General features: G+C 50.9%; 1 protein-coding gene across 1 annotated transcript; it reads left to right on the top strand.

Annotated features, from left to right (window-relative positions):
• The first annotated feature begins 333 nt into the window (after window positions 1-333).
• KRT8 (keratin 8) lies at window positions 334-7,444 on the top strand. Its single transcript, XM_054591071.1, has 9 exons — window positions 334-786; window positions 3,098-3,306; window positions 3,941-4,001; window positions 4,477-4,572; window positions 5,172-5,336; window positions 5,644-5,769; window positions 6,332-6,552; window positions 6,674-6,732; window positions 7,028-7,444. The coding sequence occupies exons 1-9, from the start codon at window positions 454-456 to the stop codon at window positions 7,213-7,215; spliced, it is 1,458 nt and encodes a 485-aa protein (XP_054447046.1). The 5' UTR covers window positions 334-453; the 3' UTR covers window positions 7,216-7,444.
• Window positions 7,445-14,226: the final 6,782 nt, after the last annotated feature.

Here is a 14,226-nt window from a genome sequence, read left to right on the forward strand (position 1 = left end):
ATCCCTGTCTTGCTGCACTTCTCAGTCCTTGCTTTGATTTCCCACAGGAGGGAAGGGAACGAGGCTCAGGAGTCACAGTTAAAGTGGCTGGGTGATCCCTGGCTGGTCTCTTTGTTACCTTACTGGGAACTTGTGCAAGATCACCGGATTCCTGCCAGTTTCACATTGACCAAATTACTCTTTCCTGGGCTTCTGGGGTGGTGCTGGAATGGGCTCCAGGGTGGGAACAGCTCTCTGCTGCCCCCACCTGAGTCCATCCTGTAGGCGGCAGGTGTCGGGTTAGGCCCGGCCTCCTCAGGGCCTAGCCACTCAGGTACGAGGCCCATCCCCCTCCCTTTGGGCTGGGCTCTCTTTTATAAAGGGCCATGCTGTCCCCCACTTAGAAGCAGCTTTTTGGCTCTTTCTCGAATCTTTGTCTGGTTTGGCCTCCTTGCCTCCATCCCAGCCTCCACTATGTCCGTAAGGGTGACCCAGAAGTCCTTCAAGGTGTCCACCTCTGGCCCTGGGACCTTCAGCAGCCGCTCGTATTCAAGTGGGCCCAGCATCAGCTCCTCAGCTTTTTCCCGGGTGGGCAGCAGCTCCCGGCTTGGCCTGGGCACCGGCATGAATTTGGTCGGAGGTTTCGGTGGAGTTGGGAGTATGGGGACCATCAAAGCCGTCCAAGTGAACCAGAGCCTGCTGAGCCCTGTGAAGAGGGAGGTGGACCCTACCATCCAGGCCGTGCGTACCCAGGAGAAGGAGCAGATCAAGAGCCTCAACAACAAGTTTGCTTCCTTCATCGACAAGGTGAGGGCTCCCCCTGCATGGCTCCCAGTGCTTGGGGCCTGATGAGGGTCCATGCCCTTTCTCTTAGTCGCCCTCTCGGCGGGCACATCTTCAGGCCACACTGGCATCCTTCCGGGGCCCTACCCACCCTGGCAACCCTTTCTTCCAACCTATGACTCACTCCTCCCATGCACTTTGGTGCCGGCTAGTGCAGGGATGGGGTGGGGGTCTGGGCAGCTTCTGATTTTGAATCTAGGGGCTTCCTCCTTCCTTCACTCATCTCACCCCAACCCAAGTTCTGACCGTGGATAAAGCTTTCAGCCTGGAAGAGTCCCAGCTGTTTAGCTGTGGGGTGGCAGCGGAACCTCTTCCCTAGCACTGACCCAACAACTCAATGGTGCTCGTGGGTTTGTTTTTTGTTTTTGTTTTTGCTTTTTTTTTTTCCCCCCAAACGGGAGTTTGATAGAATTCTAGGAAAAGGAACTGGCGTCTTGATCTAAATGGGCAAGTATTGATTGAGGCGTCCGGCGTCTCTAGGCTGATTGTGGGGGCCACCAAGATGAGTCATACTTGGCCCCTGCCCTGGAGCCTGCAGTGGGCGGGGCCGGGCGGGGCAGGACCCGCCCCTATCGTGGGGTGAGGGGCTAAGGCGGCCATCTGGGCGTAGCACTGCCCCGGGGAGCTCTTTGTGTCTGGGGCTGGGAGGGGTCTGTGTCGGGAGGAGGTGGGGTGGACGTGGGGGTGACGCCCGAGGCTGGCTTGAATGAAGCTCTTCCAGGATTCAAAGTCTCCGGGCGTTGGACGCCCCGCCCAAGTTTCCTCGTCCGTTTTAAACCCCGGAGTTTATGGCTTCAGATAACGCGTCCCAACTCGGCCCTTGTCCCCTCTCTCTTCCTTCCCAGGCTCCGCCCTCACAGCCTGACTCCACTCTCCCAGACATGAGGCCAGGCCGCGTTTTGTAGCTTTGGGGGTTTGCTCCCCTAGGGATCCCCGGGACCTCAGGGAGCTGGAAGACTTGGGCCCCTCCCTGTTGACTGGCTCCTGGGAGGCATTCTGGGAACGGAAGGCGGGAAATCCTGGGGCAGAGTAGCACCTTTAGGGATTGGAATCCCCCAGGAAACCCCCTGTCCTTGGGCGGGGCCTCCTTTCAAAGGTTCTAAGCACCTTTGAAGTTTCTTCTTGACTGTGTCCTGCTACCTCGGGAATCCTCCCTGCGGAGTAGTCAAGCCCAGGCGTCGAGTCCGAAGCCCCAGTTCCCAGCGCTCCGCCCTGTCCTTTGGTGGGCTCTCTAGCCAAATCTGATTTCCTCCTCTCTGAAATGGGCCCGTGAATCCCTAAAGCAGGGGTTTTGCCTATTCAACCATGTAATGTAGGTAAAGACCTTTGCAGCCCTTGGCCAAATGTCATAATCACTAATTTTTCATAATTTTGGGGCAGAATGACCTGGGGAAGAAAGGGATTTGTTGGATTTAGGCCAGACCCTTCAGTCAACCTTCTTTTGTAAGACCCCCCACATTTAAAAAAAAGTTACAACTTTGGGTTGATTAAGGAAAATACATTCCTCTTCTTGGAAGCAGTGTATTATTTTTAAACATTTCCCTTCTAACGTGCCTTAATTTCATCCTAAAATCTGGGCTTCCTTGAGCCTAAGGAACCCAGGCAGGACTTTTGTGTTTGGTGAAGAGGAGAGGGCTGTGGTTTCCGGGGTGTGGTAGGGTAGAATAGGGTACCCAGGGAGTCTAGCATTTGCAGATTGATGTGTCTAGTCCCTAGTCTTTTCCCTGGCCACAAGTGAGTTCTGCACAGATGGGGCTCCTAAAGGGACCTACCTCAGTTCCTCCGGGCAATCGCAGGGTTGAGGAGCCCCCAACTCTGAGGGGAAGCAACCCAAGGGTATGCAGCCCAGGTTAGTAGCACTGTTTGGCTAAAACTTAGGTCTTCTGGCCACTGCTCTCCAGGCCCTAGGACTAATGCTGTACTATAAACTCTATGAGTCCCTCGAAGTCACTCCAAGTAATAGTGATGATGATACTAGTAGATAATAGACAATCTACATTTTCTTTTTCCATCTTATATAACACGTTAACACTTGGCTATTTTTACCATAGTATGCAATCTAAGTCAAGAAACCTGTTTGTTCTGCAAAAACAGTGTCAACGTGACTCTCCTACCTTTCTCCTTTCAACCACGCACCCTCATGTCCTGCCCCAGGAGTTAGAAGGACACGGTTCCCTACCTCTCTGTATGAGGAAATGGAAAACACTGCTTGTTTCCCCCAGACTCTGAGCCCTGGCCCGATGTGGACCTTTTTGTTCCCTTCTCCCTCATGCAGGTGCGGAGCCTGGAGCAGCAGAATAAGATTCTGGAGACCAAGTGGACCCTCCTGCAACAGCAGAAGACAACTCGCAGTAACATGGACAATATGTTCGAGAACTACATCAACAACCTTCGGCGGCAGCTGGAGGCACTGGCCCAGGAGAAGCTGAGACTGGAGGCGGAGTTTGGCAACATGCAGGGCCTGGTGGAGGACTTGAAGAATAAGTGAGCTGCCCTTCTTCCCACTGCCATCTGCCCAACTGAAGCCATTCTGTCCTGTCCCACCCCAGGGGACCAGAGGCCTAAGACCCCATAGCCCCGTGCTTACTGGACAATGCAGTCTTACTAGAGTGACCATGTGACCAGGTTTCCTCAGGACAGTCTAGTTTACACCCATTGTCCTGGTATAATTGTTAGTAGCCCCTACTCCCTTTCAATCTCAGAATTGTCCAGATTTGGACAACAAATTACATGTTAATATTGATGTAGTAGATCTCAGATAGGCGAGATAGGTAACCAACAAGCCCCTGCTATGTATGTACAGCCTTGGTCCTTTTTTATTCCTTACCCCGGATTTTCAGCACAACCCAGAAAGTTCTGTCTAGGTCTCATGTCAGTCCCCGTTGCTAACTCTTCTAATATGTCTACTATGAGTGTTCATGGATTTGGAGAGATGTTTCCTGAACCATGCCTCTCTGCTGGCTGATGAGCAGAAGGACCAGACCAGCACTTACATATCTTGCATCTCCATGAACTAAATTTCCTAGATAACATTCCCCCCCCCCCCCCCCCCCCACCAAGACTCAGGGCAACCTCTCCTCTGCCTTCATCCTTTGATTCTAAGTCATTTCCTTACCAGGTACGAGGATGAGATCAACAAGCGTACAGAGATGGAGAATGAATTTGTCCTCATCAAGAAGGTGAGGGAGTCCTTTACCTCTACCAGGCATTGGAGGCTGGGGCTTAGAGAGTCAGACTAAACTTTCTGGGTTCTGTCCCTAAATGTTTCTAAGTAATGAGCCAACATTTGAATGCTTCCTAGATATACAGCATAGGAAGCTAGGCAAGAACAGAGAGGTAAGCAGGTACATTTAGACAGAACTCTGGACATCACTGTGGAGACGTGATTTAGAAGATGGAACAGTGGAATTGGAGGTCTAGCCATAGGAGGCTTCCTGAAGGAGGAGGGAGGGTGCTGCAGAAAATTGACTCAAGGTGTTTGGGCTGGGGATGCAGGTTCGTGGGGCAGAGGCTGGTGGCCTGGAGGATGAGGCCACGGAGTGAGGAGTAGAAGGCAATAGTTAGAAGGTTCTCCAAGGCCAGGCTATTGGGTGTCCCTGGGCCGGGGTCCATTATGGACACTCAGCTCAGGGGTCCCTCTGCAACACCCCCCAGGATGTGGATGAAGCTTACATGAACAAGGTAGACCTGGAGTCCCGCCTGGAAGGACTGACCGATGAGATCAACTTCTACAGGCAGTTGTATGAAGAGGTATGTTCTTGTTCCCCTAACCCCAACAGAGGCTCCTCCTGGCCCCTAGTACATCAACAGGCCAGGGCCCCCCACTGGATAATTACAGTTACTGACATTAACTCAGCATTGATGTTCTCTAGTTCTGTCCCCCAACATGAGGAAGGGTCGATTACTCCATTTTGCAGATCAGAAAATGGTGTTCAGAGATCTGAAGTAACCTGTCCAAGGTCATCATACACGGAATGGAGACCCAGTGGCAACTCAGGCCAGGCCCACCTGTCTCAGAACCTTTGTTTTGAGTCTTTGGGCTCTGTGGGAGCCTGCTGTGGGCTTCATATTGGCAGCTGATATCATGGAAGGGCCCTGCCGCTCTGATTACTCTCCCAAAACCAGGTTTTCTTTTTTCCTGGCCTCATTTCATCCTTACATCCCTCCAGGTTCCAGGTCTTTGACCTTTTTTTGCTTCTACAGGAACTTTGTCCTCTCCCAGGTCCTGATGCCCACCTGCTCCTCTCCTTTCCTATTCTTCTAGTTTGTCCCTTAAGGAAGACCCTTCCTCAAAAGGAGGCTCCTTGTGTGCAGGGACAGGGCCTCACCACCTCCCCTCCCCACCATAGGAGATTCGCGAGCTGCAGGCCCAGATCTCCGACACATCCGTGGTGCTGTCCATGGACAACAGCCGCTCCCTGGACCTGGACGGCATCATCGCCGAGGTCAAGGCCCAGTACGAAGACATTGCCAACCGCAGCCGGGCTGAGGCTGAGGCCATCTATAAGATCAAGGTGAAGAGCAGGGTCACTAGGCTGGCCCTCCCCCTCTGGCCAGTTCTGTGCTCCAGTTCATGAGCAGGGGGCAGGATTTCAAATGCCACTCTCTGTCTGCTCTGAGCTGGGCCTGCTGACTGGGTGCCAGGGAGGTCCCTATGCCCAGAGGTCTGGAAGAAAGCCTTCAGGGTGTGCGTGGGGCAGGGGCCGGGGGAGATGACCTGGGTTCTGGTGACTTGGCCGAGAGGGCACTCTCCCTCAGATGGAGGGCACCTTGGGTTCCAGAGGCTTCTCTTAAGCCTCATTCCTCATCTCACCCCGACAGTACGAGGAGTTGCAGGTATTGGCTGGGAAGCACGGGGATGACCTGCGTCGCACGAAGACGGAGATTTCTGAGACGAACCGGAGCATCAGCAGAATCCAGGCTGAGATCGATGGCCTCAAAGGCCAGGTATGGAGGGGATCCTCAGATACATCCCGGTGAGGGGAAATAATACAGGAAGGATTGAGGGGTCTGGGGTCAAGGAAGGAATCCTAGACAAGAGTTCCGGAGTTGGGGGGGCAGCTACAGTGCAGCGTCTCAGACTGCTCCTGGGGGGCTAAGGGGCTCTGAAAGGTCCCTGGGGCCATTACAGGGGTCAAAGGGGTCTTGACAGATAGGTTGGGGTCTGGGATGGGTCCCTGAAGCCTGCTTTATTTTTATGTCTTGTATATCAGGGTAGGATTGGTGCTTTAAGAAAGTCTAGAAAGCAGAGATCTAGTCCAGTTAAGGTGGGGATAATACCTTACAGTGTCCCGGGTGAGAAGTTTGTGCAGGGAAGTGCCTGGAAGCTGCTCCTATTTCCCCATTCTACTTCCTGAACTCACTAGGAAGATTTTCTGAGGGCTGAGTGGAGTTGGTTAGTCCAGGTCAGGAAGGGGGTTTCTAGAAGAGTGGAAAGGGAGGGTGGGTGTAGGAGCAGGAGGTAACCACACTCTGCCTTGTCTGCTTACGTGTCCCCCTCCCCCCACAGAGGATTTCCCTGGAGGCTGCCATCAAGGATGCCGAGCAGCGTGGTGAGCTGGCCATCAAGGATGCTCAGGCCAAGGTGACCGAGCTGGAAACTGCTCTGATAAATGCCAAGCAGGACATGGCCCAGCAGCTGCGTGACTACCAGGAGCTCATGAACGTCAAGCTGGCCCTGGACGTGGAGATTGCCACCTACCGCAAGCTGCTGGAGGGCGAAGAGAGCCGGTGGGTGTGGGGTTATTTGTTGGGCCCAATCCCTGGGACCTGGGGTGGGGAAAGGTGGGTCCTGCTGTCCTGGGACCGGGCCAGGAGTTGGCCCTCATATCCATGTGTCCTTTGGGTATAGGCTGGAATCTGGGATGCAGAACATGAGTATTCATACCAAGGTCACCAGCGGCTACTCAGGTGAGTGTGTCCCTGACTTGGGGTGCAGGGTCAAAGGGCAGGGCCCTAATGAAAAACCCCTATACATTTCTCTCTTGAACAGCTGAGAAAGCCGGGGCCCAATTAACTGTCTTGTCCAAGGTCACATAGCTAATATGAAAGCTCTGTTCCACCCTGTTCTTGCTATTCCTGGACTGTCCTGGAGCAGTGAACCAGGGCAGTTCCCCATCCCAGGGGACTGTGCAGGGAGAAGGGGGCATTGGAGCCTGATGTGCGCAGGGCTCCTGTGCTCACGGGGCTGCCTCTCCCTGACCAGGTGCGCTGAGCCCAACTTACGGGAACCTCAACTACAGCCTGGGCTTCCAGGCCGGCTTGGGCTCTGGCGGGAGCTCTGGCTCCTTAAGCCGCACCAGCACCACCACCTCCAAGACAGTGGTCGTGAAGAAGATTGAGACCCGCGATGGGAAGCTGGTGTCTGAGTCATCTGATGTCCTGCCCAAGTGAACGACTACTGCGGTCCCTCCTGTCCTCTGAGCCGGCGGGAAAGGAGCTGTGTGGGGGAGCGGAGGGCACAGAAGACCCGCCTGAGGCTCAGCCCCAGTCCTCAGCTTGCCCTTGGGGTTGGAGAGTTCACTGCCTGGGCGACTGCCTCTTCCCCATGCCCCTGACTAAAGGCCAAATCAAGTGTTTTTCCTTCCAAAATAAAGCTTCAGTTGGCTCTGCCAACCCTCTTGCTGTACGTGTAGGCCTTGTCCATGGGGTGGGAGAAATGGTCAGGAGGCCTGTCCCTGGAATGAGAGGCTTCGGTCGGGGAGCCTGGGGGCCATGTGGGTAGAGGAGGAAACCTTCAGGCTGATCCCAGAGAGAGAGACTTCTTTGCTGAAAGGCGGTCGAGGCCTTGGTCACTCACGTACCTGGGAGGCAGGCAGTGCAGGTTTCAGATGGCGTCAGGAGTTTAGTGTCCACAGACGCAAGAGGTTGATGTCAGGGCTGCTTGCAGATAAGGAAAAGCCAGGCCTGGGAAGGCCAAGCAACTGGCCTGACTAGTCAGTGACAGGGGATTCACACCCAGGGCTGGCCAGTTCTCAAGGCTGTGCTCCTTGGTCAGGCACCTGGCCTTGCCTTGGTGGCCAGAGAGGTCATTTTACCGTTTGCATTCCTTTGCACCTGGATGCCAAGGAGTCCTGGTTTTCCCATCCCTTCTGAGGCTCGGAGCCCATGAGCAACTGGGTGTATTGCAAGGCAATTTCTAGAAGCCAAGATAGTAATGGACTTGGCACTGATAAGCGGGCTTTTCCTGCTCCACTTATGGTCATACCCATCCCACATTGCTCCTTGCCACCTCCTCTCTACCCTTTGACAGGAAGTGTTTTCCATCATATATACAGCTGAGTATGTAAAGGGCGTGTGCATTGTTTGCATGTGGAGGGTGTGCTGTGTGTATGTAAGTGCGTATGGGTTCTGTAAGTGTGAATGAGTTTGCCTGGCTTTTTTGAAACAGTCCCCAAGGCTTAGGGAAGGCACAGGTTTAGGATATGGCGGGCGTCTGTGGCCCTTGGCTCCGCTGCCGTCATCACAGTTGTGGGCAGAGAAGCTGGCCCCCTAACATGGGACAAAGTGGACAAGCCCTTAGCATGGCTGAGAGGGGTGCATTTTCGAACTTTGCCAAACACCGGGGGAGAAGAAACAAGCACGTGCAGAGGGTATGGTAGGAGGAAGAGCAGGGCGCAGGACACTCAGGTTCTGGCCCTGCTGTGGGGTCTCTGGGGCTCTTGTCCCTGGGGACTTGACTTCCTAGATCCTGGGCCCCCACCCAAGGGCTCATCGGAGCTGCCTCCCTAGCTGCCCACCTCAGGGGAGCTGCTTCCCTGGCATTCTGCCTCCCCCAAACCCTCCCACCCACGGTGTCACAATAAAGAACTTCACTTTTTGATGGAAAAACTAACAGTACCATTATCTAGAGCTATGGCTCTCTAACTATTTTGGCAGCTCGCAATAAGAAATTCATTTTTATTACAATCTGCAAACATATGCCTGTAACTGAAATAAAAATTTCATAAAACAACACCAACCTTCTGCCCACTGTTCGTGTGTGACTGGCTCTCTTACTGGGTCCCAGGAGCCCGGAGGGTGGTGTTAAGGTGGCACAGGGCAGGTGCAGCACCCGTTGAGAGGGAACTAGTGTTCACTGGGGCCCCAAGTCAATATTTTCAATTGTGCCCCACCCAATCCTCCCTGGAGACGACCTGCTGCCTTATCAGAGCCCCGCCCCCAGGCGATGGGCACCCTGGGAAACCAAGGGCCTCACTGAGCAGCTCAGAGTTTCCACAGCTCAGGTGTTTGCTCAGGAAAGGCAGGAAAGCCCCAGGGAGTTTCCTTTCTTTCCATTTGATTGTGCATCTACTCTGTGATCAAGGACACTCATCATTCAGGAGACACCATCCCTCATCTACCTTTCAGTATTTCAACAGGTGTAAAAGGTGGACATCCAATTCTTTCGATGAGGACACGGAAGAAGGCTGGGAGCTACCGTTTCTTAAATACCTGCTTGATGGCAGATCTCGTGCTACATCACAGTCCAACCCTCCAATGATCCTGGGGGCAGATACTAACATCCCCATATTGTGTATGCAGACTTGGAGTAAGGTTACACTGTAAGTGACTGGATCTAGGACTTTTGGACAATACTAGATATTTATTGTATGTACACATGCCATACATAGCCCAAAAATGTAAACCTTGTTTTTGTTTTTGAATAGGTAATAAATAGTCCTTGTGTACAATTCTAAAGTACAATAGAGACTTTTTCCTTACCATTCACCCAGTTTTTCTCCAAGAGAGAAACTAATATTACCTTTGTAACTCATTTCAGGCAGAGTATGTATGTGTAATTCCTTAAATAGGTGTACATGTATACTTATCTTTCACAAAGGGTGTTATACTATATGTGGGGTTATATGTTCTGCTTTTTAATTTTTATTTATTTTTAATCCTTATCAGAAGATATGATTTTATTGGTTTTGGAGTGAGGGAGAGAGCAAGGGAGAGAGAGAGAGACATCCAGCAGTGGCCACTTATAAGCACCCCAACCAGGGATTGAACCTGCAACCTAGGCATGTGCCTTGACTGGGAATTGACCCCTCAGACTTTTGGTGTATGGGACGATGCTCCAATCAACTGAGCCACCTGGCCAGGGCTATATGTTCTGCTTTGACATTCACTTAACATCTGTTCCTTCCATATCAGTATGTAAGTTGCTACTTCACTGGTTTTCAAAGCAACCTAATATTCCACTTAAGGATATATTATAATTTATTTAATCAGTCTTCAATTTGTAGGTCTTTTCAACCTTCTTCTGTGACAACAATGTTGCATTTAATAACCTTGGATACGTGTCATATCCCACATGGTGAGGATATCTGAATAATTCCTGGAATTGCTGAGTCAAAGTGTATGCATATTTAAATTTTTGACAGACATTAAAAAAAAAGCTTGTTTTCTTATGGGACTGAAGTTCAGTTTTCTAAAAGGTCCATATGTGTAGATGCCTCATATTTGACCGTTCCAGCTGAACCAGGCATTATTTATTCCCCACCCCTTTCCCCTTCAGGAATGAAACGAGGAGTCTTTTAAACATTCATGGGCCGCTCTTCACACATTGTCATTCCAAGGTGTTGCCCTGCCCATGGTGATCTGGGCAAAAGTGACCCACAATCGGCTTAGCAGGGGGATTTAAAGAGGGCTGAGGATGAGAGTCAGACAAACTAGAGTGTAAGGGAGTGGGAATGGAGAGGTACCTTGTGAGGAACGGGAGGGAGGGACAGGGACCAGCACGCTCAGAGGTCCCGCGGCCAGCCTCTGTGCTCCCTCTTTGCAAACCTTGGTGGGTATTAGTTACTTTGTCTATGCCTCATCCCTTCCCCCATCGGGTAACAGGACACTGCCCGTCCGCCACTCCCCCCACATCCCCCTTCTTGTCAGGAGCAGTCCCTCCAACCTCCAGCAGCAGGGATCTGGTGGGTCTGCCGGTCGCAGCGCCTCCCCTCTGGGCCCACAGGGGAGCCCGTCTTGGCCAATCACAGGCCCCTTTGTTCTTTTCTTGCTGTGGTATGACATAGATACAATAAAATGTAGAAAGCGCTCGGCAGATTTCTACTTACCTTTATGCCTGTAATACAGAACGTTTCTTGTATCACAGAAAGGTTGCTTGGGTTCCGTGTGCACTGATACTTACTGGGGGCGGTGGGGGGGGATCGCTTCGTGAGCTGTATGGATATTTAACCACTATGGTGTACACAAAATTAAAATAGTATTGAATGTCAACTAATTAAAAAAAAATCAGATTTGCTTACTTCCCTACTTAACCCCCAAGATGAAGCCCTAAGTTCGGACTTTGCCCAAGACCTGGCCCTCTGCCCACCTCTCAGGCCTCCTCCAGGCCACTCCCTCCTCTTCTCTCTCTGACTCAGTGGTGCTGGCTTTTCAGTGCTTGGCTCACATCGCGTTTCCTCCTGCTCAGGGCCACTGAGTGTGCTGTTCTCTGTGTTTGGAACAGGATGCCTTTTCCAGGCACACTTAGGAGTTTGTTATACATTCTTTCAGAGTGTAGCTCTGAGGCAGCTTCCCCAGCAAAGTCTTCTAGACACCACAGGCTGGAGTGGGGTGGGGGCGGGGATTTCTGTAATAAGTTCTCAAAATAGCATGTATTTTCTCCTGGTAGGTTATAGTCATTCCCTCATCAGCAGGGTTATTGTCAGCCTTGCCTGATAGATTGTAAGTTCCAAGGGGGCAGGAAACACACCGTGTTTATCTGGCTTTCCACTGTTTTTTTTTAGTACCTAACAGAGTGTTGGGTACATAGAAGGTGGTCAGTAAAAAATTATTAAAGAAAAGAATGCATGAACCATTTCCATATTGAATGTCATCTATTTATTTTTTATTTGTTTTCTGCTGTGTTCATCCTTTTTAAACTCCTTCCTTTGGGTGAAGATAGATTAATTTGCTCAGGTCTCATCCAGACGCAGCCAATGTAGTCATCTTTTAAGGGTCTCCCTGCAAAGTGGCCTTAGTCCCACATCGGCAGCAGGCAGCCTTCCAAAAGTGCCAGGGAAGGGGTGGAAAGAGCAGAGTTAGGCTCTTGGCTTAAGTGTGTTAGCAATGTGTGCCTCGTGCCTGTAGTGTGGGGAATAGAATGTTAGAGTGACTTCAGAGATACCTCAGTCCGAGTTCTTGACTTCAAACTACTTCTAGCTTACCCAGGAAAACAATACATACTTCAGAAAAGTCAAGCTCATTTGTCCAGTCATTAAGCAACCATTCATTGATCATCGGGGTGAGTCAGACATTGTGTCAGGTGCAGGGTGGAAGAAAGGACTGGGCATTTGGCACCTGGCAGGGTGAGGACTTGTTGAGCATGGTAGACTCAGTGGTGATTTAGTATGCCATTGACAGCTAGGGCTTCCCTCTTTTCCTCTGTAATTAGAACCCTACTTTTTAGTTGGGCACAGCGTTACCCAAAATAAAGACTACCTTTTTCTGCCTTCTTTGCAGTTAGCTATGGCCATGTGACAAAAGGATACAAGCAGAAGTGACGGACAACTTTCAAGAATTGTCCGTCAAGGGAGAGTGTGTGAGCTGTTTCTTTCACTCCTCCCTTCTGCTACCAGGAATGCATTCATAATGGCTGCAGCTCAGCAACTGTCTTGGACCATGAGGCAAACTGGGGAATGAATGCTATTCTTGGCAGAGCAAAGGAGAGATAGCTCCTGGGTCCATGCCACCACTGGATGCAATGCTAGCCTTGTGATCCTTAACACAGATTTCAACTGTGCCAGTCCACTTATTCACAGTTAAAAAAAAAATACAGTTAGCCCTCCATATTCCCAGGTTTTGCCTCCATGGATTCAATCAACCTTGAATCAAAAACGTATATTTGATCCACGGCTGAGAATCCCCAGATGCAGAGCGCTGAGAGCATGCATTGTTCTATGCCATTTTATGTGAGGGACTCGAGCATTTGTGGATTTTGGTATCTGCGGGAGTCCTGGAACCAATCACCCTGGGATACTGCTGGACAATTGTAGTTTTTGGAGAATCAAAAATTATATATAAGTGGGTATTTGACTGTGTGGGGGTCAGTGCCCCTAACCCCAACATTCAAGTGTCAACTGTATTTCCATGTCTGGAATCTGAGAGAGAAATAAACTTCTGTCTCGACTGAGCCACTGTTAATTTGGATTTTTTTTTGTTACTATCAGCTGATGCTAATCCTAATATAGCAAACAGCATATCAACCTGTCTCGGGGTGTATCTGCCAGAGGAGCCTGGATCATGAGCAGAGAAAACTCTGACGGGCTTCCAACCCTGCCCCGCATCCAGCCGCGACTTGCTCTGGGATGTCTGGGAAACCCTCCCCTCTCTGGGCCTCAGTGCCCTCTTAGTTGAACTCCATGGTGGCTAAGATATATTCTAGCCTTGCCATTTTTAATCTTGGACATTTGGGTGAGTTAGGGAGGCCTGGAATGTTGAGCTGAGAAATTTGTGCTTGATCTCCGAGTGAGCGGTGTCATTGATTTTCTTTTTCTTTTTTTTTTTTTTGGTAGAGGACAAGAAAATGAATCAATGGAGGCAGTGTTTTAGGAAGATGAATCTGCCATGTCCTGACAGGGACACATGACTGAAGTGGGGAAGGTGCTGGGGGAGGGTCAGAAGGTGCGGGTGGACACTGGCTCTGCCACTCAGGGTATCTGTGACATTGGGCATGCTGCCTCCCCTCTCTGACCTTCAGTTTGCTGCCAGTGAAATGGGAACAGTCATCAGCATCCCAGGGTGGTTGTGAGGAAGGACCACAGCAACGCACGCTAATGTGTTCTGTGAGCTGTGAGTGCAGATGCTTGCTCTTGCCCTCAGGAGCCCTTTCAGGGTAAGTTCTCCCTCTGTCTCCCCTTCTGTGTCCTTGGCCCACTGCAGTGCACCACACTCACCCCCCATGTGACAAGGGAGCCTCAAGAAGCCTAGGGCTGGAAAGGAGGCAGAGAGAACTGAAAGCAGCTGCTGGCTCCCTGCTCTCCTCCCTGCTTGCTTAGTCTTTTATTTATTTAAAATATTTTATTTATTTATTTTTAGAGAGAGGGGAAGGGAAGTAGAAAGAGGGAGAGAAACACCGATGCTCGGATTGGCTGCCTCTCAATCTCGCCTGCAACTCAGGCATGTGTCCTGACTTGGAATCAAACCTGTGGCTTTTTGGTTTGCAAGATGATGACTTTTTGGTTTGCACTGCTCAGTTTTTAATTCCTTACTTCTGTATTGGTCTTTGCAGTTTCCCAAGTGCTTATATTTGATTGCTACATGCCCTTTGTGAAGAAGGTTCAGTTCTCATTTTATAGGTGAGGGACAAGGCCTGAGGCCTGGGGAAAGGAAGTCACTTGCTCAGGGTTGCCTGGCTATTTGGTGGTACAGCTTGCATCAGAACAAGGAGCTCTAAACCTGGATCTTTTCGCAGAATATTTTATCAGC

Source organism: Pteronotus mesoamericanus, unplaced genomic scaffold (assembly GCF_021234165.1).
Source record: "Pteronotus mesoamericanus isolate MK-2021 breed Mesoamerican mustached bat unplaced genomic scaffold, CSHL_Meso_final scaffold_21, whole genome shotgun sequence".
Lineage (NCBI taxonomy): Eukaryota > Metazoa > Chordata > Mammalia > Chiroptera > Mormoopidae > Pteronotus > Pteronotus mesoamericanus.